Genomic DNA, 26,172 nt, shown 5'->3' with positions numbered 1-26,172 from the left:
TCCATCCCAGGCCTCACGACTGCCCTGCATGGACGTGGCAGATGGGCTGTCTTGTGGAGAACAGCAGCGGGGCCATTTTGGCTGAGAGTGTGAAGCCTCCCAGAAAGGTTGCCTGGAACCACGTGAAGGTCTTTAAAAGCCAGAGCAGTTCATGGTTATCCTAGAGGCCAGGAAGGCTGCAAGGGAGTGACCCGTGGAGACCTGGGCTTTGAGAGTGTGGGAAAGGAGAGGCTGGAAGCCCAAGATGGCAGCCTTGTAAGAGATGCTGGGGAAACCAAGTCGATGGGACTCGGGATGTGAGCAGGGAGGAAGAGGGAGGAGTCAGGAAGGCTCTCAGGTTTGCACAGCAGGGTCATCAGAAAGTTAGGAGAAGGGACAGGCTGGGGAAAGGTGACGAGTTCTGCTTTGGGTGCATTACATTGGAGATGCCGCAGGGCCCACAGTTCAGGAAAGAGCAGGGACTTGGATAGAGAGCCCGGGTTAGAGCTGGATCTCATCTCTTTCATTCATTTCACTTGTTTTAATGGGGCGTGGGCTTTGGACCCCTTCCCCATGTGAACTTTCCCTTGAATTCCAGGAACCCAGCCCCTGAACTCAGATCCTTGGAGTTACCTGGTCACTTAGATTCTTAAAATCTGGATAATAGTGTGGATTCTTAACATCTCGCCACCCCAACTGGTGTTTTAATAAACTTTGTCTCTGACTGAAAGAGGGCTTCAGTCGAATCCTTTTGAGGCAGGACCCACCTCTGTTGCCCTTAGATTTTGGGGTTCCCAGCACCTCTAGACTGCAATAGTTTCAGTTTATGAAATATCTTTTTTCTCTCTTTTTTGTCTCTCGAGAAGATTCTCAGACCCCATGGTTGACCCTTGGATCAGTGCGTTTGTGCCTTTTATCTTTATCCAGAACATGAAGCGTATTGCTTGGGAGCTTTCCGTGGGTTTCTTCCCAACTGCAAGTGACCGACCATGACATATGTTGCCTCCTACTGGCGGGGGCACTGCTGGCTTCCAGTGGGACGTTAAAGAAACAGCCCCTTTGCCAAGCTCTCCTACCACCATCTTTGGAATGTCCAGCGCTGGGGTAACGTCCTTCCCCCAGTGGCTTCGTTGGATGTTAGGACTGCTTAGGTGAGACCCAGGAGGCTCAGTTGGGAAGGAGAGAACTGGCAGGTCCTGCCTGGTTCTGAACCGTACCCCAGGTACTCATTTTTACTGAACATGTGGGCATGGGCATGCCTGTGCCCTGAGCTGTCTCTTTCCTGGCAGAGAGGAGCGCCCTAGGGACTGTTTTCATTCCCTGCGAAGAGTGAAGAGTCTCATCTTTTGGGTGTTTATCTGTGAGGTCGGGCTGTCTGGTTGGGGCTCAGAGAAGCCCCTGGAGAAGGCACGGGGGGCGGGGGGGAGGCAGTGTGGTGACCTTGTGGACAGGCGTGCCCTGGTTTGGGGCTGCAAGCTGTTGTGCCTGGCATCCTTGAGGGAGGTGCTAATGAGATAGCCAGCAGGGGGAGGGACATCCAGGGGGATATTCAGGGCCAGGAATGGCCGGCACTGGCGAGTCAGCGTTCGGGGGAGTCGGGGGGAGACCTCATGGGGAGGAGCTGTGAGGAGGAGAGCAGATGGCCAGAGTCCTGGGACCCTCTGCTGCTTGAGCTGGGAGGGGTCTCAGGGGTCACCGAATCTTGACCCTTATCTTACAGAGAAGGAAACTGAGTCAGGTGAAAGGGCCTTACCCAGAGCTTCAGCCTAAACTTTAGCTCCAGGAATTATTTTTCTGTGATCTGGAGCTTCAGGACCCTGTATTAGAGGACACGCTTCCTGGTCCCCCTGACTGTAGCATTGTGATGTCACTGCCATTGGGTGAAGCAGCCATTGGGTGAAGCCGCCGGTGGAGAAGGCTGGCAGAGATGGAAGGGACGTGAGAGGTCCTGAGTGTGAATCCCCCAGGCTTGCACTAGGTGCCTGCCACTTTAGGACAGCTTCAGTTCCTAGGATGAAAATTTTCCTCTGGTTGGATTCTCCGCTACCCCCTAGGTCTCATTCCCTCCCCTTGTTCCTCATTCTGCCTTCAGGGACCGAGGCAGGATGGCTCACCGGCCTCTCCCCTCCGATGCCTGGGAGACCCTGCTGTATTGCTCCAGGTCTTCTCTGCTCCTGGGCACTGGGCTGGTTGGGCTCTGGCCCACCTCACTTGGCTTTGCTGTGCCTGGTGTTCTTGTAGAATTGATGACCCTTCTTTGGTTGGAGGCCATTCAGCCAACAAACCTTTCTAGGCACCTGCTGTGTGTCGGGCTCCAGAGCAGGCCCTGCTCTCAGAGCTTGGTGGATGGCCAGCATCCCCAGGCTGGTCTATGGCCCAGCTTCCATGCTCTTTCTTTGCAATTGGGGCACAGTTGTTGGAGGCGGGAGCTTCTGCTCTGGTCATCCGGAGTCACTGAACAGCATAGTGGATGACCTGGCACAGCTTGCCAGAAACGACCTCAGCTTCTTCTGCTGTAGGATGAAGGGGGCTGAGCCAGATGGCCTTTGAGGGCCCTTCCTGCTCTTGGATAAGCGCCCTGTGACCTCACTGAGACTCAGGAAACTTGTAAATAAAATAAAATAAATAATAAATAAATAAAATAAATAAAAATAAAATAAATAAAATAAAAAATAATAAAATAAAGTGGAGATAACTGTTGTGGGGTGGGGGGCAGTGTTGGAAGGAAACCGCTGGGTTTGGCACCCCTGAGTAGCTGGGGGGCCAGAGGGCCCTGAGGCTGGGACCGTGAGTATCTGGGGGAGCCCTATCCCTGGGGCACCCTGAGGCTGGGCCCCCCTGCCTTCCTGCTCTGTGAGAAGAGGGAGGCAGCTGCTGAGGTTCTCTGGCTGAGCCCAGCCATTCTGATGTGAGCCTCCAGGTTGTCCCTGTGTCTCTGCCACTGTCCTCTTTACCCATGAGTGGAGGATACCTGAATGAAGGCTGGCAAAGTGAGGGATGCTTCTTGGGAGTCTCGCAACAGCCTGTCAATACAAAAGCTCATGCGTCCAGCTCTGTCATGTGCTCTCTTGTGTGGGTGTCCCCAGTATAACAGCCCAGAGGAGAGTCTGTCTGCCTCTGGGAAGCGCTTCCCTTAGGTCTGTCTGTCTGAGGAGGCAGATGATCAGAGTGGGGCATGTCCCCCTTCCCCAGAGGCAGCACTGAAGATGGGCTGGCCCAGAGGCCACAAGGAGAAGAGGCCATTGCAAGGCATCCTTGAACATGGAGCAGGGATTCATCTTTTGTCTCAGCATCTTCCACATTGCCTCCCTTTGGTGGCAATGACTAGAAGCCTTGGCATCTGGACAGACCTCTTTGCTCCTTCCCCTTCCTTCTGTCTCTTGGGGGTGAAGAGATTCTTAGAGACATTTGCATCTGGACAGTGTGTCCTCTCCTCCACCCCCACCTCATTTTCTGAATCTCCCACTCCCTGCCATCCAGGGCCAGGACCATTTCCTTTTTGATTTCATGTTCCCAGTGCTTCACACATAGTAGGACATCTCCTCCAAGCACCCCAGCCCCCCACCCCCAGTACTTTGATAGCAGGATGAGATGGCTTGAAGCTAGATGAGCCGCCATATTGAATATGGTTCCCATCAAGTGGCCCCAGATCTTGGGGGGGCAAAAGCTCAGAAGTTTGTTTGCTCCCCAGGTTTTGCCTGGATCTCTCTAGCTACCACAGCTGGCATCATCTTGGATGTGTGTTAGGAGGAATGAGGTGCTGACAGCTGATGTGGCCCTCAGTCCATGGGAGATTTTTGTTCTGCATTTTCTTAGTGTAAAAGGCCCTTGGGACTGTAACTTAATTTTGTTTTGAGTTTGAATTTGGATATAGTTGTCTGCATTAAATCAGTATCTGCGAGAAATAACCATAAGCTACTCAAAGGGAATGTGATCATGTACTGTTAACAGGTGGAGGTCTGCATCTGGGAAAAAGCCGTGAGGACAGTCTTAGCCTCAATCTAGGATGGGATCCTCCTGACTCAGTTTCCCCTTTGAAAAGGAATATATTCCGCACCTGACCATTCCTGAGTCTGGCTATGAGGTGGAAGGGATACTGGAATGGAGAACTGTTGCTCTTAACTGAATTCAAACAGAGCCAGGGATGTTTTACCCTGTCATATTTGGTATGTCACATGTCCCTGTTCTTTTCCTTCTGTAGCAAATTCCTATGACCAGAGCAAGTGGTTAGTAAAAGATATGAGCACAAGCACCCAAGCACCCCATCAGGCTAACCAGATTAAAATGCATTTGGGAAGTGGAACAGAGTAAGTCAGGGTGGAATGTCTCTCCCAGTGCAAACCAGTGATGGTTCTGGGACCCCAAGGCTGGGCCTGACTGGTCCAGGGGCCCATAGCCAGTATGGGTCAGATACAAGATTTGAACCCAGGGCTTCCTGAGCCTCCCGCTCTCCCATACTGCCTCTGGGGCATAGCTCTCCCGCCACCCACTCCTCTCTTAGTCTGATAGCCTGAGGTGGATGACTCACACTCCTTCCCACCTCTGGTGAGTCACTGGTTCTGGCTGAGAGCCTTGGGAGCCTTGGCTGGGAGAGGGAGTGACCTGGTCTCCTGGGGTGTGCCAGGCAGTGGATGCTGAGCCAGAAAAGCACATCCAGACGTAGCCCCCCAATTCAAGCAGCCCTCCTTAGAGGGGAAGCTGTCACACATATACTGTGCTTGCATCTCCAAACACCCTGGCTGAGTCTCCTGAGATGGAGTGTGTGTGTCTATGTGACTGACAGTGAGCGAGATCAGGATCACAGAAGATTAGGCCTTAGGCAGGCCTGGAAAGTCAATGAGTCTCACACCACACCCCCACACCCCCATTTTACAGAGGAGGAAACTGAGGCCCAGGGAAGGGGAGAAATTCACCCTAATGCCTCCCTGGGAGTAAAGGCAGAGGGGGGACTCCAATCTCTGACTCCAAACCCACCCCCCACCCCTCCCACTGCCTGCCTGGGTGTGGCTCTGTGTGTGGGAGGAGAAGGCCTGGGTTACCTTCCTGCCAGGCTCCTGTGACTGACAGGGCCCCTGGAATGCCCTTAGAAGGCTGCCTGGGCTCACAGGGTTCCAATTGGCTGCCAGTGAGGTCATGGCTGTGGTGACTGTCCATTAACTGGAGTCTGTTTACCTTATCTTTATGTATGAATTCCATTAGGCAGCATCCCTAGGCAGGACCATCAGCACATTTCTGATGGATTATGTCACCACTGAGGCCATGATTGCCCAGCCTTCTTCCCACACCGGGAGGTAGCATCATCTGAGAAACCCAGGCAGGAGCCTTGCTCCCCCTCAGAGCCCAGGCCTGGGCTTGTTCCCTGTGGTCTCCTTCCTAGGGATACTTGGGCTTGAGGCCTCTTTCAGGAACATGCTGCTTCTGGCTGGGAAGGATGGGATTGTGTTTCTGTGGCTTTGCCGCTGCCACTGTAATGGGAAAAGTTTCCTCTGCCCCCTGGACATCCTTCCTTTGAAAGCCAAGCTGTCTGTGTCCTGGCATCTCCGCAGGTGCCGGGAGAGGAAACGCACACCCGGGCCCCCAGCTGCCCCAGACTTGGTGCATCGGATGCCCTGTCTCTCAGCAGTGGGAGGAGGAGGCAGGAGCCAAGGCTCCACCTGAGCTGAAGGCTCAGGAATTGGAGCTGGGCTCAGCCTCCCCAGAAGGTGCAGGTTAAAGCACTGGAAAGAAACGTGGCCTTGTCCCATGAGAAAGGGCGAATTGGAGACATGGGGGAAGCCTTGCATGGACTGGTGCAGAGCAAAGAAAATGGAATGTGAGGAGCCATGTGGCAGGGTGCAGTGCCTCCCTAAAAGTCAGCGACCCTGCGGGGCTGGATCACTCCTGCCTCCCTAGAAGTCAGCAACCCTGGGGAGTGGGTGGACCACTCCTGCCTCCCTAAAAGTCAGTGACCCTGGGGAGTGGGTGGACCACTCCGCACTCCTGCCTCCCTAAAAGTCAGCGACCCTGGGGAGTGGGTGGACCACTCCGCACTCCTGCCTCCCTAAAAGTCAGCGACCCTGGGGGGCTGGATCACTCCTGCCTCCCTAAAAGTCAGCGACCCTGGGGAGTGGGTGGACCACTCCGCACTCCTGCCTCCCTAAAAGTAAGTGACCCTGGGGGGCTGGACCACTCCTGCCTCCCTAAAAGTCAGCGACCCTGGGGAGTGGGTGGACCACTCCTGCCTCCCTAAAAGTCAGCGACCCTGGGGAGCGGGTGGACCACTCCGCACTCCTGCCTCCCTAAAAGTCAGCGACCCTGGGGGGCTAGACCACTCCTGCCTCCCTAAAAGTCAGCGACCCTGGGGGCTAGACCACTCCTGCCTCCCTAAAAGTCAGCGACCCTGGGGGGCTGGACCACTCCTGCCTCCCTATAAGTCAGCGACCCTGGGGGGCTAGACCACTCCTGCCTCCCTAAAAGTCAGCGACCCTGGGGGGCTAGACCACTCCTGCCTCCCTAAAAGTCAGCGACCCTGGGGGGCTGGACCACTCCTGCCTCCCTATAAGTCAGCAACCCTGGGGGGCTGGACCACTCCTGCCTCCCTAAAAGTCAGCGACCCTGGGGAGTGGGTGGACCACTCCGCACTCCTGCCTCCCTAAAAGTCAGCGACCCTGGGGAGTGGGTGGACCACTCCGCACTCCTGCCTCCCTAAAAGTCAGCGACCCTGGGGGGCTGGATCACTCCTGCCTCCCTAAAAGTCAGCGACCCTGGGGAGTGGGTGGACCACTCCGCACTCCTGCCTCCCTAAAAGTAAGTGACCCTGGGGGGCTGGACCACTCCTGCCTCCCTAAAAGTCAGCGACCCTGGGGGGCTGGACCACTCCTGCCTCCCTAAAAGTCAGCGACCCTGGGGAGTGGGTGGACCACTCCTGCCTCCCTAAAAGTCAGCGACCCTGGGGAGCGGGTGGACCACTCCGCACTCCTGCCTCCCTAAAAGTCAGCGACCCTGGGGGGCTAGACCACTCCTGCCTCCCTAAAAGTCAGCGACCCTGGGGGGCTAGACCACTCCTGCCTCCCTAAAAGTCAGCGACCCTGGGGGGCTGGACCACTCCTGCCTCCCTATAAGTCAGCAACCCTGGGGGGCTGGACCACTCCTGCCTCCCTAAAAGTCAGCGACCCTGGGGGGCTGGACCACTCCTGCCTCCCTAAAAGTCAGCGACCCTGGGGAGTGGGTGGACCACTCCGCACTCTTTAGAAGTCAGTGACCCTTGGAGGCAGGACCACTTGCCGCCGCTCAGGGCCCTGGCTGGCCTGCTGGGCCTCTCTCCTGGGTTTGTACTCTGCCCGTGATACATCAGGTAGTCACATAGCAGTGGCTGCTTTGATTCAGTTGTTTATTTGTTACTGGAAAGGAGAGGTGGATCCATGATGAACCATGATGTGAAAAGAGACTCCCCAGCACTTTTGAAATGCTAATGAGACCTTGACTTGTCTCCTTGAGATAGTGGGAATCTGTCTGGTGGAAGGATTAGGCTTTTCTGCCCTGTTCCTAAAGGCAGATGTCAGCTCGCCCCAATGAGGGACTTTCTTTAAAATTGTAATGCATGTTCATGTGGCCAGATGGTGTAAACAGACATTGGATAAAGCTGAATGTAAAGGTCTGGGCGTGGCTTTAGAAAATGCTGTCGATTGAGCCCAGCTGGGGCTGCTGGGACCAGTCAGAAGAACCCCTGGGGGTCTGAGTCAGCAGTGTGGACTGCATGAGCTGGATCTCTGGGGTCAAACCCTGTCTTTAGGGTTGAGTTCAGTTCTAGGTGAAGCCTCTGCTCATGCTCTTTGGATTCCCCATCCACATCGGGATGTGGCTGCTTTGGTGCATCATCTATTTGTGGTCTCACTGCTGGCTCTGCGGTCAATGTGCCGCTGTGTCCCAGCATTCGTTTTTATGCCCTAGGCAAGAGTTGCCATGAACAGGATGTGGGTTTAGAGTGGACTCAAGCTCAGGGTAGCCCGGCCTGGTCAGCCCCTGCACACTGGAGGCTGGTGTCCATTCTGAGCATCCCATTTGAGGGGTGATTTCAGGAGTAATGAGTCTGTGTACAAGGAGACGAGGAGGGTGAAGGCCTCTAGCTCATGCGCTACAAGTGTCTGTGGAAGGAGCCAGGGATGTTTTGTCTGGAGAGAAGACTCAGGGGTCATGGTGGCTCTTCTCAGGTACTTGGAGGGATTAGACTTGGGTGCTCAGGCCTCCTGCAAGAAGATCTAGGAGCAGCGTGTGAAAGCTCCAGGCAACAGGGATGTGGCCCTGTGGAGGAGACACTTCCAAAACTTAGGGCTACTCAAGTGGGGACAGCCTGGTGCAGGGAGCGCAACATCTGGAGGCCGAGGCCCGAGGCTCCCAGCTCCTGCCCCGGGCACTGGCTCCTCTGAGCTCCCAGGTCCTCGTTTGATAGAAGGAGGGGATTAGACTTGGCACAGCCAAAGCCCCTTCTGACTAGAGCTCGGGTCTGTGCCTTGCAGGTCTGCGCATCAAAGCTCTCTGCTGTTATCAGGATGTAAATGCCAGCTGGTGGAATTATCTCTAAAAATGACAATCCTCCACCGCAATCAAGGACGCAGTGGAAGGGATTTGGACCTGGACGTGGCTGCCGTGGTCCCTTCCAGCTCTGAGGCTGTCTGCTTCTGCCGGGCCTCGGTGGCTTCTAGGGTTGTCTGAGCAAAGACCAAAGGGCCATCCCTCAGCAATACTGTGAGGGGCACAAAGCGAGGTCTGTGCACTGGATCATCCCTCCCACTCTCAGGAGCCTAGAATGTGGGATTCTTTTGGTTTGTTCTCATTCCCGTCGCCAGTGTTTCCATATCCTGGAGAACAGATGTTGTCTCGTTGTGGTCCGCAGAGGACCACGAAGGGGCAGGTGGAATAGCTGCTGGCAGGATGGGTGTCCTTCAGGAATGCCAGCGTTTCTTTGCAGACTGTGCCCAGGGCCTGGCCCCGGGTGTTGGCTTGGCCAAGGGGGTGGCCAGGGGTTCTCTGGCTCCATGTTTTCATAGATGAAAGACTAGAGTTTACAGCAAGCTTTTCAGGAGGGTAGCCTGGGGGGCAGGGGATGCGTGCCAGGGGATGGGACTCTTCTGCCAGCGACTGATGGCCCCCGGCCCTTGGCCTAAGGTAGTGCCGTCTAGTGAGTGTCCTGGTCTCCTTGAACAAACACGTGTTCATGTGGCGTACACGTGTGTGTTCTGGGGCTGGGGGCTGATTCAACCCTGCCATAGTGAGGCTTCCATGTGCTGAGGAATGCAAGGACCACATACCTCCTTCATGCTCATGGGTCTTTCATTTTCTTTCAGGTACTGAAGCAAAACCTGTTTTGTCCAAGAAAGAGAAGATGAAGCTGCGACGGGCCAGGTGGCTCCAGAGTAAGTCATTCTCTTGGTCTGCCTAAAACGTTTGGAATGTCGGCTGCAGGGTCTCTGCTCCGTGCCTGGCTGCAGGAGCTGCTTCATAGCCGCTGCCTGTGGTGTCCCCTGGCGAGGCACACTGCCGTTCTAGACTCAGTGCTCAGGACAACTCCTTGAGTCCCAGAGGGCCCTTTCTAGAGACGGAAGCTGTACGCATGCGTGCGCGCACGTGCGTGCGTGTGTGTGTATGTATGTATGTACATATATGTGTGTGTGATGGGGTGGGCTCTAGACCAGCTTCCCTCTGGCTGCTGTTATACCACTGAATCATCCTTGGCCCCCAGGCCCTGGATTGTTAAGGGCTGGGGGCAGAGGGACACTCAGAGGCCTGAGATGGGCAGAGGGCCTGGGTGACCTCTCTAGGCCTCTAGAGTCTTGAATTAAGGTAAGGAACATGAGAGCGGGGACTTGGTTCACAGAAGAAAGCCTCGCACCTCGCCTGCTCAGCTTCTCCTGTTCCCTCTGAGCGATCCCTCCTTCCTCCTCCACACCGACCACTCTGTGAGCTGTGTATTGCACCTGTGGTGGCCTGAGTCGCTAGAATCAATAATGAATGTGTGAGTTCCCCCAGACTCCTGTGATGGTTCAGGCCACCCAGGGGCCTGGGTCTCGTTTGGGCCTCCCATATCCTCTCATGTCTACAGGATGTGGCTTCCTGGGCCCAGTGGCTTCTGGTCTGGGATTCCTAGTGTGTTTGAGCTGGGAGGGGTCTTAGAAAGCCTCCTATCCAGATGAGGGCCGTGAAGCCTACTGGTCAAGAGCTAGGATCAAGATGGGTACCCAGCCTGCGCTGGGCTCCTCCAATGTCATTAGCACCACAGACAGCACCATTAAGAGAGAGAGACTGGAAGTTCTCCCTTCAGTGCAGACTTGCCAGCTCCTGTCACCCAGTCAGAGGAGAGGCTGGTCCTGGGGGTTCTCATGAGTCTGGTGCTGCTGCTGTTTGGGGTGGGGGAGGGCGGCCTGGTCTGTTCTAAGTCACCCAGGATGGGGCTGGAGGGAGGGAGGCCCCAAGATGCTACTGGTCCTTGGATCTCTCCTGTGTGGCTTGGGTTCAGCCAGATTCGTGCTTCCTATGGCACGTGTCCTGTCCTCTCAAAACGCAGGCCCTGCAAGGCATGCAGCTGCAACGGTGCATTAACTCTGCCCATGAACATGCTCCCCCTGACCTGATGGTCTCCACCCCTCATCCCCAACCCACCCCAGCCCGGGTTTGGGGGCTGAGTCTGGAGGAAAGAAAAGGTGGAGAAGGAAGCCTTTGTTTTCTGCTGCCCCAAGACTTGGGAGAATGCCAAAAGGTAGGCCCAAAAGAATGGGCAGGTAGCTGCTCTTGGCGGAGCCCCCACTTCCAGCCTGCCCCTTGTTTGGCATGTTGGGTCTGATGTGCCCCTGTCCGGACCAACCCTTTTCCCAGAGAGTGAGAAGGAAGCGCCCTGTCCTCTGTCCCCGTCCTATGCTCTTTCATACATGACTGCACACCCAGCAAGAATTGGGACAGGGATTGAACCCACGCCTTGTGGTTGGAATGTCCACAAGGCATTGGGGAATAAAAGAGAAGAGACAGGGTGAGGCCCTTATCGGGCAGCGCTTTGGGTTGGACTCCTGGGAGTTGCTGAGATGCCCCCTGGGGGATGTAGCAAAAGCATTTCCATTCATAGAAGAGAGAGAATCTGGCCTTGGCTGGGCCCTGCCTGAGGATGGCCAGTCAGTGCAGGCCTCCTGAGCAGGTACGTGGAGGGGACTCTGCACAAAGGGGCCTCGTTCAGCGAAAGTCTTCCTTTAGGAGACCTTTAGCAGGCTGGAAATATTCCACTATGGAACCATTGGTTTCCAAAAATCTTTTCCAAGACCCTGCTCACTGTACAAAGCAGGGGCACCTGGAGTTTGATGAGCCAGAAGACTTGCCCTGCCCCCACCCCATTTGTCCTCCTCCTCCTACTCACTTCTAATGAATTCTTCAGCTTCAGCCCAAGGGGCAGGGGCAGGGTGGCTCTCCTGCTTGGGGAGGTCTTTGGGGCCTCTTCCTGCCCTACCTCCCTCTCCTGTCCTTCCTCCACAGTGGCTGATAGGCACCCTACATGGTCAGCACAGCTTCTGTGCTTCTGAGGGCGGCTCTTGGGGCTGAGCCGTGCACGGCTCGAGCGAGAAGCACAGATCCGTGCGAGGTAGAGCCACAGACAGACTGCGGGAATGAGGAAACTGAGTCCTTGATAGCTTGTGTTGTGTTGCCCAGCATCCCAAATTGTGAGAGGGTACACCTGAGATTCAAAGCCAGGTCTTGAGTCCAGATCCACCCCGTCTGCTTCACCACACGCGCCTCTCCAATGAGGAGAACGTTCAGAGATGGTTCCCATCATGTCCCATCGAGAATGCCGAGGACGGGCCTTCCCCTGGCGCTGAGCTGGTCCCAAGGCTGTGGCCGGCGTGTTTGCCTTCTCGTCATCATGATGCCTGTTTATGCCTCTGCAGCCTTCGGACTGATTGGTACGTGGTGCTGATGGTGCCAAAGAGGACGGTGACGACGATGGTGACAACAGCGATGACAGTGATGACGATGATGATGGTGATGATGGCAGTGACGGTGGTGGCGATGACGATGACTATGAGAGTGACGATGCTGATGATGATGAAGGCGGTGGTGATACGACAGTGATGACAGTGACGACGACGAGGGCGATGATGACGATGGTGACGATGAGGACGATGACAGCAGCACATTGACACACGGCGCTTTACAAGTGTGCGCTCATTGGGTCCTTAATGACCTTGGGGGACGGGGGCTGTTGCTATCTCTGTTTTACAGATGAGGAAGCTGAGGCAGACAGTGGTGAAGCGATTTGCCCAGGGGGAGGCGCCGCTTGGCAGACAGGAGGGCTTCATCAGCTCCAGGGAGGGGTCCTCTTCCCCATGTTTGAGCATGTTGGGCGCTGTTGGCCTGTGAGGCTGCCATCCCCTCCAGAGGGGGTGCCGGTGGGCATCTCGAGTGCTGTCTGTGGGCAGAGGAGGGCAGGAGGCCTGGGGTTTCTCGGGCCATTCTTGTTTCGTCGTTCGTGGTCTCTGTTCTGAGCATGACGGTTCACAGTCACTTGCTGAGGTAGAACTAGTCCGTAAGCACTGGCTCCTTCTTCGGGATGCGGCTCCTTCCCGGGGCGCTCCCCGTGCTTCCTGCGGTCCTCACCGAGGGCTCTGCATGTGGTGGCCAGGGCTTGGGAGCGTGCGCTGATACCTCCCTCCTTGGGCTGTTCCTTCAGCTCCGAGGGACCCGCCTTCCTGGGCAGGTTGGTACAGTCACATTTTCCTTTTGTTTTAGACCTGACAACTGATAAAATGAGACTTTCCGTATACAAAGTAAAAAAGGAAAAGAGGACTGCCTCTGAGCCTGGTGTTTCTGGCAGGCCATGGCTTGCTTTTAATGGTGGGGAGCTGCTGTCCTGCCTGCCGAGGGTTTGTCGTTTGGCTGGCTGACTGACCTGCCTCGTTCTCTTATGCTTTCTTTAAAGATGCTCCAGGGACCCTTTCTTTTTATTTCCCGTTTTCTTTCTGGTGACCCTCACAAGCCTATCCCCTGCTGCTGTCTCCCTCCACCAAGAAGGAAAAACACCCAACCCCCCCACTCCCCCAGTGGCAAATGTGCCTCCACCAAACAAGACCTCTCCTCGTTGAAAGGCTGGTTTGTCTTGGGACCATTTCCATTTAAGGTTATGTGAATGAGAGAGTTGTTCCCTCCTAGCCCATAGAGCCCAGTGTGTGTTGAGTTTCTCCCTGCCATGAATTAGAAGATGCCACATCAAGGACCAGAGTCCTGGGATGCAAGTGGGGTTGAGTGGCAGCCCAGGGCCAGGGCCAGCAGGCTGGGCGGTCTCTAAACTAGGAGCTGATTCATGAGCCTGGACAGAGGTCAGTGCCGAGGCTGGTAGGGAGGGCGGGCCAGAGCTCAGGGGCTACTGTGCAGGAACTGACAGCTGGAGCAGAGCCACCATGCAAGGGGGACAGAGACAGACCCCATGGAATGGAGAATTAATGCATTACTAACCTGGGAGGTACCTCAGTGTCCCCACCCAGGCTTTTGTTGGGCCCCACTTGGTGCCTCCTAGAGGAGATTGGAAGGTGCGTTTGAGGTACTTGGTTCCTAAGGCTGCCAACCTTTGCGTGCCTGGGTCCTGGCATCTACCATAGCAGCTTTGTTGGCATCAAGCTCTCAGATGGCTTCATGTCTTCTTGGGGCATGGGTTCAAACACCCCCATTTTCCCTGGGAGCCTTCCCCCTCCTCCCCTCTGTTTTTGGCCCAGTGCGCTAGCACTCTGAGTACTTTAAGCAACCCAAATGTCCCAGGGCCAGGGCTCTACATTCCATTCCAAGTCAAAACATGTCTCGGGATTATCCCCACGATCCTAACTGTGCAAGATTTATGGGCATCCCCCTAAGTACTGGTGGCCCCTCTGCCCGCATGCTGCAGGATTCCTTGGTGGTGCTGTTTCTTCCCACCATCATGGTATTAAAAATAACAGTGGGCAGAGATGGGGATGGTGGGAAGCCAGGACCTTTGGGAGGGAGAACAGGCCTCTGTTGGGCTGGCAGACCTGGGAGAAATCTGTTCTCAAACATTAGGCATTTGAATTAGGGCCCAGGCAAATACACACAAGTTCCTTTGCAGGCTTCACAGAGCTGTGGGAAGATTAGCAGCCCCATGGTCTCTGGACGATGTACCTGCCCTTGGGCTACCTGAGCAGAGGTCAGAGGGAGGCTTGGGAGGGCCTTGGACAGGACGCCCAGTCAGTGACCATCTACCTAAGGTCATAATATCACTTGCTTTTAAATTCATTTCAATATTCAGTCATTTGGGTGCTCCCTGAGGGCATGGGACAGGGCTGTGCCTTATGGAGGTCTTATAAAGGTTTTACAGTCTGCTAGCAGACATTAAATTTGTATGTCATAAGGGTAAGCTTGGGTCAGGCCTTGCTGTACTGGGACTGGGGAGTGGAGTCTAGATTACCTTCTTGGTGGAGGCGTTAGTGGGGGACAGATCTAGGAATTCAGCAGGTGCAGGGGGAGGGTTAGGGTCAGGAGCATGAGCAGCTGAGGGCGAGGCTTTACCTAGACTTGATTTGAAACAAAGTCTATCATGCTCTTGTGGAGAAAATGAAGGGAGCCGGATGGGACGGTGACACGGTCTGCTTGGGAGTTGGTGCCAGTGGGGTGAGAGGTCTCTAGGACAGTGCCTTGGGGCTCTGCTCACCAGTGACCAGGAGAAAGTCTCAGAGAGTGGGTCAGCCGGGAGGGACAGCTGCCTGAGGGATGGCACAGGCAGGACTCAAGGGAGCATTGGGCAGAAAAGCACCAGGTGAAATGCACCAGGATTTGTTAACATTGAACACAGAAAGACAGCTGCAGAACAGGGTGGGGCTGAGCGCCCAGCAGTTTATAGGAAGGAGCCCCGGGGTGTGGCAGGATCTTGGCTGTCCCCGTGGATGAGGGTGCCCAGTCTTGGGTACCAGAGTTGCAGCAGGACACTGGGCAGCTGAAGAGCAGCCAGAGGTGGGCATCGGTCTGTGAGCATTTATTAAGTGCTGACTGGGGGCCAATGTCTGTGCTAGCCCTGGGATGCAAAGAAGACAGCCCCTGCCTTCAGGAAGCTCCTAGTTTATTGGGGAGGGTTCCAGGGGAGGCAGTGGACAGGCAGATAGCTGTACAGATGAGCCATGGACAGGACAGATGGAGGCACTGGAGTTCAGTGCTGGGAAAGACTTATAGCAAAAGGTGGAATTTTAGCAGACACTTGCAAAAAGAGCCAGGAGGTAGAGATGAGGGAGGGAGAACATTCCAGGCCCTGGGAACTGCCGAGAAAATGCTGGGAGGCTGGAAGCACAGACCATGGGGGAGGAGCAACCAGGAGGGTCCCTGGATCCTCGGAGGCATAGAAAGGAATTAAATATTAGAAGACTGGGAATGGAGCGGGGGAGGTGCCTCAGGAGCCAAACGGAGCATTTTGTGTTTGCTCCTGAGCCCCCAGTAGGTCCCTGGAGTTTAAGCGGGAGTGGGGGGGGGGGTGCGGCTTTGGGAAGATCCTTCAGCAGCTGAGAGGAGGAGAGGCTAGAGCCAGGTGACCCCCCCCCCCACACCCACTGGTCCAGGCATGAGGTGAGGAGGGTCTGCATGGGGGAGGGGAGGGGCTGATGCCCGGGAAGCAGCAGTCCGGCCGTGGCCAGATCGTGAGCCTGGATAACTCAGTGATTAGGGTTAGATTATATCATTTACATAGAGCCTGCTGTGTGCCATGATCTCATTAGGCCCTTACAAACCCCAACGTTGGTGCTGTTCTCACCATTCGGAAGATCAGGATGTTGAGCTGAAGCTGCTGGCCCAGAGTCACCCAGCTAGTATCTGAGTCTGGATTTGAACTTGGGCCTCCCCGCCTCCAGCTGCCTCGGCGATGGCCCCCATGGCCTTGGGCAGGCAGGCCTCTCCCGTTCTCTCCTTGGTAAAAGAAAACCTGGATCCGATGGGGGCTGGGGCCCCTTCCAGGTCTCGATGGCTTTGGTGCTTGGTGGCATCAGGTGAGTGTAGGGGGAGGGGACATGAAGAAGGCATCCCAGGCAGAGTGGAGGCAGGAAATTAGTAGGTGCGTAGGAGAACGGCTGAGCTTGGCAGGAGCCCAGGGGTGTGTGATATAGCAGCAAGTGCTGGAAAGGTCTCTGAGAAAGTTCTTAGAGTCTAGCACACTGGGCCACCTCCAGGGTGCCCAGGTTCAGTGCCCAAGGTGGCAGAGCTGAGCCTGGGGCAGCCTGTGGGCAGGCCCAGCTTCTGCCTTCCACATAGCAGTCATCTGGCCTGTTGTTTCTTAGTAGAATGAACATCTATTAAGTGCCACCTGTGTGGAAGGTTCCCTTTAGGTGATTGAGCTGGCAGGTGACAGGCCTCTGCCCTCAGTCAGGCCTGCTGTTTACCTTCACCTCTCTCCCGATGTCTCCTCCCTGCCCCAAGGAAGGATGACTAGCTGCACGCTGGCTCTGCAGGGTCCCAGAGCCCCTCACTCTTTCTGGCTGTGGGAACTTAGCCTTTCTCCTCCTCGATAAACCGGGGCTGGTGACCCCTCTCGTGGGCACCTCCGGTCACTCTCCAAGCTCAGTGGGAGCTGGGGTCCGCAGGGGGACGCATGAGGCTGTGTAGTGACCGTGTCCTTCGAGGGGGTCAAGCCTCTGGCTCAGAGGCTGTGGGGGGCCTGCTCTTAATCCCCTTGGGCTGCTTTGGGGGCCCTTGTCCAGAAAGGCTGCGGTCTGGTGCTTCAAGTCCTCGGGGGTCACGTGTCAGCTGGTGGCATCAGGGCCTGCCCTTCTCCCCTTTGGCTCCCAGGTGCCGTGCCCATCTGCCCCTGGGGCCATGTTTGATGTGCCTCAGAATGGGGCCTTCTCCCACAGGAAAAGGAGGTGCCTTATTTAGCCTTCTTCCTTCTCATGACTCACCTGTTCGAATCCCAAGCCCGGCTTTAGAATCCTTGGGCACTGGGGCCCGTTCAGGAGGAAGATGGGAAAAACAGTCTCTCCAGTCTTATGATGAAGCCTATAATTAAAAAGTGCACATCTGTGATTAAGGGGAGAAAATAACTTACCGAGAGCGTGCGTGACTCCCTTCCTCCTCCCTCCCTCCCTCCTCCCCCCTCTGCTTCCCCTCCTCCCTCCCCTCCCCCCTCCCTTCTCTCTCCTCGCAGGGTTCCAGGGCTCAGGGAGCAGAGGAAGGGGGGCCCTGGAGCTCTTCGTGGGTTCTCTGGGCTGCAGCAGGGCCAGTCAGGGGAGGGCTTGGTGTCGGGCCCAGCACTGCCTTGGTCTGTGTCTAGGGGAGGGGGTGGGCACCCTGCAGGGCCCTGGTTCATCCCCGCCCCTTCTGCTCTTCTCCGATTCAGAAATAGATGCGATCAAAGCGGCAGAAGAGACGCGCAAGGCGGAGGCAAGGCGGAAGGCCACAGCTGTTGTGGGAGACCTGCACCCCCTCGTGGAGGCCTTGCCTGAGCTTTCGGAGCTGGTGACGGCCAGCCGGCCCGGGAGGAAGCTCAAGAGGTGTGTGTGCGTGTATGTGTGCGTGTGCATGCGTGGGAAGGCGTGTGGCGCCTGAGGCCTGTGGCTGCACCCCTGGTCTTCTTGGCTCTGCCTCTGAGTGAGAAGGGCGCTGGACTGAGGCTTTTGTCCTGGTTGTGACATCACAGTTTACTTCCCTCTTTGAGTCTCTGTTTGCTCCTCCATGAAATGGGAGGGGTGGATTCAACCCGCCCCCCCCCTGCAGTTTCTGAGGGTCTTTGCCATACCACACCCATCATCCCCATTTGGTGAATGTTTAACATGCCCTTCACACACTCAGGGGCACCTGCCGGGCCCTTACCTGACCTGGGAGGGTGGGGGGGGATTGGGGGGGGTGGTAGGTGCTCACTGCCTCCTGGGCCACACGTTCCTCTTTGTCAGAGTAACTTGTTGTATCAGCTAGGGGGCACCACAGTGCACTGAGTGCTGGACTTAAGTCAGGAAAACCTGAGTTCCAGTGTAGCCTTAGACGTGTAGTAGCTGTGTGACCTTGGGCAAATCACTTGACTGCTGCCTGCGGTCTTCATTTGTAAAATGAAAGTAATAAAAAATTAAATAATGTTTGTAAATAGCTTTGCAAACATTAAAGTGATACGTTAAATGCAGATTGTTGTTGTTATCCCCCATTTACAGATGAAGAAGCAGAAGCCCAGTTGGTCACTAAGCTTTTATTAATTAAGCCTCCATGTGCCACTAATGGTGCTAAGTGCTGGGCATACAAAGAAAGACAAAAGAGTGGAAGAGGGAGAGCGTTCCAGGCCTGGAGGACTCCAGAGACAATCCTGGAGCTGAGAAGCAGACACCAAGAGGCTGGGGGTATGGGGTTGAGGAGGATGTGGTGGGGAGTGAGGTGAAAGGGAGGAGGGGGCAGGTCATGAAGGGCTCCAAGGGCCAAAGAGAGGGTTTTGTATGTGATCCTGAAGGCAGTAGGGAGCCTCCGAATCTTATTGGTAAGGAGGTGACGTGGTTGGACCTGCACTTTAGGAAGATCAGTTTGGCAGATGAATAGAGGTTGGACTGGAGTGGGGACAGACTGAGGCAGGCAGACCCCACCGCTTCACCCCCCAGCAGCTGTGGCAGTTGGTCAGGTGTGAAGTGATGAGAGTCTGGCTCAGGGTGGGGGCAGGGTCAGAGGAGAGAAGGGGGTGTATTGGAGCTGCCACAAAGGTGAGATTTAACAAGAGGTGCTACGGAGGTGACATTGACGAAGGATGTTGCAGAGGTGACACCAATGAGAGACGTTGTAGAGGTGAGATCAACAAGATGATGCAGAAGTGAAATAGAGATGCCACAGAGGTGACACGGATGAGAGATGCTCCGGAGGCGACACGGACGAGAGATGCTCCAGAGGCGACACGGACGAGAGATGCTCCAGAGGCGACACGGACGAGAGATGATCCAGAGGTGACACGGACGAGAGATGATCCAGAGGTGAAATAGAGATTCCACAGAGGTGACACGGACGAGAGAGGCTCCAGAGGCGACACGGACGAGAGAGGCTCCGGAGGCGACACGGACAAGAGATGCTCCAGAGGTGAAATAGAGATTCCACAGAGGTGACACGGACGAGAGATGCTCTGGAGGTGACACGGACGAGAGATGCTCCAGAGGCGACGTTGATGAGAGATGCTTTGCAGGCGACACGGACGAGAGATGCTCCAGAGGTGACACGGACGAGAGATGCTCCAGAGGTGACACGGACGAGAGATGCTCCAGAGGTGACGTTGATGAGAGATGCTCCGGAGGCCACACGGACGAGAGATGCTCTGGAGGTGACACGGACGAGAGATGCTCCAGAGGCGACATTGATGAGAGACGCTCCAGAGGCGACATTGATGAGAGATGCTCCAGAGGTGAAATAGAGGTGCCACAGAGGTGACATCCACACGATACTGCAGAGGTGACATTGACACGAGATACTGCAGAGGTGGCATCAATGAGAGATGCCGCAGAATTGAACTTGATGGGCCCTGTGCCCTGTTGGATCTGGGGGAAGAGAGTGAGGAGTCCAGGGTGACTCCTAGGCCAGGATCCTGGGGGCCTGGGAAGAGGGTGGTGCCCGCTACAATGATAGGGAAGGTGGGAGGGGAGAGAAAGAATGAGTTCCATTTTGGGCACTGCTTTGTGTGTAAAGTGCTGGTGCTGGCCCTGCCTCAGCCCTGCCCTTGAGGGAGGGGGAGAGGGGAATGGCTTCCTCCTCTGCATTCATCTGGCATGTTTTCTTCTTCACCAAATATTTATTGCCAGTCGGCCAAGTGGACAGCTTGGGGCTTAGAGCTGCTCCCTCCGCCACCCCCCCCCCCCCCCGGCCTGGCCAGCCTGCAAGAGAACCTGGAAAATGGCCCATGAGAAATCATACTGGCGGCTGGTGGACATTCAGAAGTTTTGTCTCCCATTAAGACTGAGGTTATTTGCATGCAGTTGGGAGTCATTCTGTCTTACTGTTACTTGTTTCCCTACCACCTGCAGTGATCACCCCCACCTCCACCCACATCACGCTGCAGCTTCTGGGGAGATGATGCCCTTCCCAGGGAGGAGCTGGCTCAGTTTTCTTTTGGCTGATACTGGAGGCGATGGCTCTGGTCCCTGAGGATCTGTCCGTGCTACCCCAACGACCATTCATCAGCATCTCCCATCTGCCTCTTGGGCACGTGTTCTGATGACAGCCTTCTTTAAGAGAAATCACCCTCAGGAGCTTTTTTGGAAACCTGGTACCCCACAGATAGTAGCCTGGACAAAATGTCATTGCTTTTGGGTGTCCCTTGGAAAGGTGGGAGGGATTGACAAAGCCCCAGGTGCGCACTCAACAGTGTGCTTGATGCCTGGGGAACAAAAGCGTGTTTACTGTGCAAGTGGGGAAGGAGGGAGACACATTAGGGACTGTGGCAAGACCAGCGGAGATGCCACCAAGTGTGGGATTGGCAGCTGTGAGTATTGTGAATAAGAAGAAAGATCACCTGCTGTTTGCTATCTTCGAAGCCCTGGTCTTCCAGTATGTGTAATGCCCTCTGCTGGAGCTGATCACCATCCATCCTCATCTCAGGCTGAGATTTTTGCTCTGCTTTTTTCTAATCCTCCCACAAAGAAGAAAGGCCCAGTGCCCCAGAGGCCTTCCTTGGTTCTCTGAATGTTTGTGAACAGTGGTGTAGTGGGGTTTGTATGTGTGTGGGGTATGCGTATATGTGTCTGTGTGTGTACGTGTGAGTGTTTATGGTATATGTATATATGTGCGTATTTCTGTGAGCGTGTGGTATATGAGTGGTAGCTGTGTGTGTGTGTATGCATTGTGTGAGTGCGTGTGGTGTGTGTGCTAGAATGTGGTATGTGTGTGTGTGTGTGTGGTGTGAGTGGTATGTATATATATATTTGTGTCTGTGTGGGGGGGGGTGTGTGTGTACCCCACAGGAGGCAGTGTCTGTATCCCCTTCATCCGGATCTCAGTTTCCTTCTCTGTCAAAGGAGGGGGCTGGGTTCGATGTCCCCCCCCCTCCCCTGCAGAGCAGTGTCCTTGCCCGTGGGGATGTTCCTGGTTATTCTCGGTGGCTCAGGCGCAGGCGTCTGAGAGTGACAAGATGAACAGTGACAGGTCTGCTTCTATTCCTGTGATCTCTGGAGGGGTTTCCAAGCCTGGAGTCGGTGCCTGGTGAGCTGCACGGGCCTGGGGGCGTCTCCAGGCGTTTTTGTGGGTGGTTATCACAGGCCCAGCGCCCCCGCCTCCTGAGGCCCACCCTCCGGGACTGTCACCCAGTGGGTCAGCCACCTGCCGCTCAGCCCTTGGGAGGTGGGGCCTTCTGTCACCTTCTGTCAGGGAGCTCATGAGATAGACTCTGGCTCCAGGGAGCAGTGGGGGATCATGGGAAGACCCCTCCCCCTCATGCTGGTGGTCCTCTCGGTCGCCTCTTCTGCCTGTTTCTTCACTCGTCCCGTCCGTGTTGAGGAGGTGGCCTGGGGGCACACAGCTCTACTGTCTCCCCTCCACAGAGGAAAGGACAGAGTCTTCTCTAGCCCGGGGTCTGTGGTCCCATAAAAGAATTAGCCAAAAGAAACAGGTATCCAGCCAGAGACAAGCACGGGGGCTGCCGAGCCAGGTGGGAGCCCTGGTGGGATGGGTGGCCATCTTTTGTTTTTAACTCCTGGACCCCATCTCCTCCCTTCTCTCCTTTTAACAAAGAATCATGAAAAGGAAAAGGTAAAAAGGAAGAGGAAAAAATTCAGCAAAACCAGTCATTCCATTGCATTGTGTACAGTGTTCCACCACCTCTGCTGAGTAGTGGGGGAGGGGCTTCTCTCATACTTCTTCCTGGGGCCAAGCTTGTCCATCCCACAGCATTAGCTTTTGTCCTGGTGCTGGTCAGTGCTTCCCCTGGCTTGGCTTGCTTCCATCTCCAAGTCTCTCCCTTCTTCTCTATGTTCATCATAGAACATCCAGGACAAGGAAGACCAAGGAGACCCTATGGGTGGCGCACTGTGCCCCTTTCTGGAAGGACGTTGACACGTAGGGGACTCAGATGGGCTTCCCTTGGGCCAAGAGGATGATCTGGGGAGAGCCAATTGGGATGCCCGTAGATGGGCTTGTGGGATTGAACTGAAGGTTGGCTTGCCACAGGCAAGGCCTTTCTTAGCTAGGGCCACTCATAAGTGGCCAAGGAGGAGTGGAGGGAGTTCCCCAAGACTGGATGGCCACTCCCTGGGGATTTTGTGGAGAGGACTCCTTTTCAAGGGGGGGTTCCAGGTGTGCTGCCACATGTGGCCAGAAATCCGCCTCTGTGTAGGGAGAGGGGGAGGACTCACCTTTGTCTCCAGAATGGGGAGGAGGGAGGAGTGGAGCCTCTTGGGGGGGGGTGTTTTGGAATGACTCGTCAGTGGTGTGCAGCCCCTCGGCCCTTTGGCTTGGGACTGTCCTAAGCTGGTTGTCTGTCCTCTCCTGGAGCAGGCTGGGGCTCTGTGGTTCGCTGCCCTGGGTGGAGTCTCCTGGGACATGCTTGGGTTGTTGCCCCGAGGGAGAAACTTGGTGCACCTGTGATTGGCCCGATACCCCCAGGTGGGGCACAGCCTCTAGCGCCATGTTTTAGATTCCCTCTCCAAGGTGGGAGCACTGACCCAGTGGAACCAGGCCTTCATTTCTTTGAGGCCTCAAGGCCATCCCTGAGTCCATTTAGTTGTAGGATTTTCATTGGGGTCAATGAGGCTGGCTGTCAGCTAGGGAGGGGAACTGGAAAATGATGGCTCGGGTTTTCCCCCTTGAACTAGAAAAGAATTAAGAATTAGATGGCCTTGGGGGAGTAAGCTCCCTGTTCCTGAGAGTGTGCAAATAGAGGCTAGACTCTTTGGCCTCTCAGCCTCTGGTTCTGAACTGATGTCCTGATTTCATATGAATGAAGGCAAGAGGGAGAGAGCGGAATGGTGATCTCTGGCCAGGCCTTCCATCATTGGAGTGACCTGTCCTGGGACCAGTTAGTGAGCAGATGTCTGGGGATGTCCACACAATCACAGGCCAGTTGGGGAGTAAAGCCAGCAGACTTTTATGAAGAGCCTACTATGTGCCAGGTGAACAGAAGGAAACATAGCCCTTGCCCTCCAGACCTTCCACTCTGATGGGGGATGGCAGCTGAATGTGGGGGCAGCCTGGAGGAGGCGGCTGTGCTGGGAGTTTGCCAGTTCAGCAGAAGCTCAGTGAAGGGTTGGCCTGTTTAGTCTGGAGCAGCAAACATTTCTCATGAAGTGCTGTAACAGCAGTGTTGCTAGCAGCTGTGGTGGCTGTGTAAGGCCAATAACCCCAGCACACAGGAGGACTGCCAGCACAGGTTCTTTGATCTGCTTTTCTAAGGAAAGCAACTTTAAGGGGTTAACAATCTCACTTTAATCAGAAAACGTATACTTGTCACTTAATTCAGGGGGGAAAGCCGAACTTTAGAGCAAATACAGAAATTACAAACATCCATAAACAGAGCAGATAACACAAACCAGTCTATCTGTAGCAATACATAGTTAGCAGAGAAGCTCCAACATCTGGGTTTTCAAGCCGGGGGTCTCTTAAACAATGGCTGCCCAGAATCTTGTCTAGTTAAATCACAGGATATTCTTCTAGTGAGTGAGAGCCCCAAACAAAAATTGCTAACCTCTGAGTTTATATATACACTTCTTAGGGACCGAAAGCTTCATGTCTAATCAGCAAAAGGGTGTGGGCCTGGGGCTTAGCACCTAGCAAGTCTTAATCAAAGGCACTTGATTACTTTAGCATTCTAAAAGAGAAAGCAGTAAAAAATTAATATTACAAGTGCCTACTATGTGCAGAGTTCTGGGCATAAGGAGACCCTCTTTAGGTACAGTGTGAGCCTAGCAGGGAGTGGCTTCCCTGAGGGCAGGGCTGGGGCTGCTCTTTGGGAGGGTCATCTATGCTCTGACCCCCGAGCAGGCCATTGCAGCCCAGGCCAGCAGGCTGTCTGTCAGTCTGGCATATAGGGATGGGGTCATTTTCTCGTGCCACTTTCTCTGTCTCTGTTGTCAGAGAGTGGCAGGACCCTGGACCTAGGCTGGGAATTGGAGGAGTCAGGCCCCTGCTGGGTGGGGGGCGGGTATCCCACAAACACAGCGCTTGACAGGCCCTGCCCAAGGGAGCATACTTTGGACACCACCAAGGTCAAAGGTCCTGCTAACCTGCACTCTCTTTCCCACAGCACCCCAAGGCAAAAGGCTGAGCCCACGGATTTTAGCCGTATGACCCCGGCCCAGAAGCGTAAACTCCTGTGAGTATGGTCAGGACCATACTGCCCCCAAGGGTGTTGCCCAGCTGAGGGTGGGGTCAATGGTCATCCTGGTGGCTCCGGGTGGGCGGCCCCAGAGACCTCTGTGTAATCCTGGCACTTCCTGGACTTTGGCCCTGGCTGAGCCAATCTCTGCTTGTGCCCTCCATTCTCCCTTCCCCCAGGTCCTGGGCCTCTGAATGGCCCAGACCAGGTTCCATCTTGTGTGACAGCCCTGGTCAGGGATGACCACGGTGACGATCCGTGGAGCCCGGAGCCAATGGCCAGCCTCAAGCTGCAGAGGCAGGCCTAGCCTTTGCAGAGCAGGGAGGGAAGGCTTTAGGTCCTGGGTAATGGGCTCTGTGGTCAAACTCTGAGGTTTTACAGTGGGGGAAACTGAGGCACAAGGAGAGGAAAGGACTTGGGATCCAAGATAGAAGTGGACGGGCCTCAGAGGCCACGTCTAGCGCCTTTGTCTGAAACGGAGAAACCGAGGTCTGAGTTTACCCAGGCGGTCACCATCCCTGGGGGGATTGGAACTCAGGCCCTCTGACAGAGGGCAGCACCTTCCCAGCATGCCCCGCTGCCACTGTCATGGCTCCATGGGCCACTCCTTCCTTGGGGATTCCCAGCGCTCTGGTGCAAGCACACAGGTGTGGGGTGCTGGCCATGACTGTGATGCACCGCGTGTGTGTATGTGTGAGCACGGGCATGTGTGTAGGCACCGCAGCTGTCTACAGCCTCACCCCAAGGGGACACAGAGGCCAAATGTGTGGGTGATGCCCGTCAGTTTCTTGGTGAGCCCCTGGACCTCGTGTCAGCTTCTGTTTCATCAAACCACCCACGTTTCGCCAATGGGCAGCAAGGTAGTGCCATGGCGCACAGAGTTGAGAAGACCTGAGTTCGCATCTGCCCTCAGACATGTCTTAACTATGTGACCCTGCTCAAACCCCTTCACCTCTGCCTCAGTTTCCTTGTCCAACCCCTGCCTGCTAGAGGGAGGCCCAGATGAGGTCACAATTGTGAATTTAGTCCTTAGCCCCAGGCCTGGCCCCTCGGCAGACACACTGACCCATCTGCTGGGCTTCTTTCAGAGATGATGAGATGGCCCGGTTCCAGGAGGTGGTCACCAGCCCGTCCTATCAAGCTGACCCTCTGAGAGCCATCGGCGAGCATCTCTCTAAGAGGCTGAGACAGGAAGAGGAGTGCAGGAGGCTCTAGGTCTGGATGGCGGCAGAGGCTGGAGATGGAGGCTGGGGACAGCAGTGGAGGCAGTGCCTGACTCTGGAATGCCTGGGGCTCCTCATGCCCCTGACCCTCCATTTGGGAGAGGCCAGCAGTGGTGGCCTGACCCCCTACCTCACAGGGATGTTGTGAGGGGCAGCTAATAAAGTGACCCCTGAGGGCTTTGGAAATGCCATGTGCTCAGCTCAGGGACATTAGCCACAGCAGAGGAGGAGGCCAGGAGCTGGCAACCAGCTGTGGGGCTCCCCTTCTGTTTGGGGACCATCTGAGTCCCAGCCTACCCCTTGCCCCTCCAGGCCAAGGTGCAGCTGCCCTCCAGAAGTCCCTCTGGCCAAGGAGGCCTGCATGGGGGAGGTGGTGCCATCCTGCACCTGAACTGGCATCAGGGTTCCCCAGGTTGGGGAATTGCGGCCTGTCCGCTGCTCTTGGGGATTTGGTATGTCCTGGGAGGGGGGCGGTCACGGGCTGGGAAAACTATCTGAGGTTATCTGTGCCATCTCCCCATACTCCTCCCTTGGTCCAGAGAGACCAAGTCACTGACCAGCCAAGGAGCAGGCACTTAGCACCTACTGTGTGTTAGACCCAGGACGTTATGCTGGGGATGCAGAAACCAGAGTCGTTGCCTGTGGTCACACGGGGAGTCGGTGTCCAGGTTGGGTGTCGTACCCAGGTCCTTTCAGTTGGTTTGCTTTGTGTCGGCC

General features: G+C 55.5%; 1 protein-coding gene across 1 annotated transcript in view; it reads left to right on the top strand.

Moving 5' to 3' along the window:
- Positions 1-25,641, top strand: part of FAM207A (family with sequence similarity 207 member A) — a 57,597-nt gene extending 31,956 nt beyond the window's left edge. Inside the window, exons 3-6 of the mRNA XM_036767686.1 lie at positions 9,303-9,371; positions 17,312-17,465; positions 24,161-24,229; positions 25,321-25,641. Of these exons, the coding sequence (XP_036623581.1) occupies positions 9,303-9,371; positions 17,312-17,465; positions 24,161-24,229; positions 25,321-25,447 (419 nt within the window). The 3' untranslated portion in view covers positions 25,448-25,641. The remainder of the gene's footprint in view (positions 1-9,302; positions 9,372-17,311; positions 17,466-24,160; positions 24,230-25,320) is intronic.
- Positions 25,642-26,172: the final 531 nt, after the last annotated feature.

Source organism: Trichosurus vulpecula, chromosome 7, assembly GCF_011100635.1.
Source record: "Trichosurus vulpecula isolate mTriVul1 chromosome 7, mTriVul1.pri, whole genome shotgun sequence".
In the NCBI taxonomy this organism is placed as follows: Eukaryota; Metazoa; Chordata; class Mammalia; order Diprotodontia; family Phalangeridae; genus Trichosurus; species Trichosurus vulpecula.
Note: the sequence above shows the minus strand (reverse complement) of the source record. Positions and strands in the feature narration are given on the sequence as shown.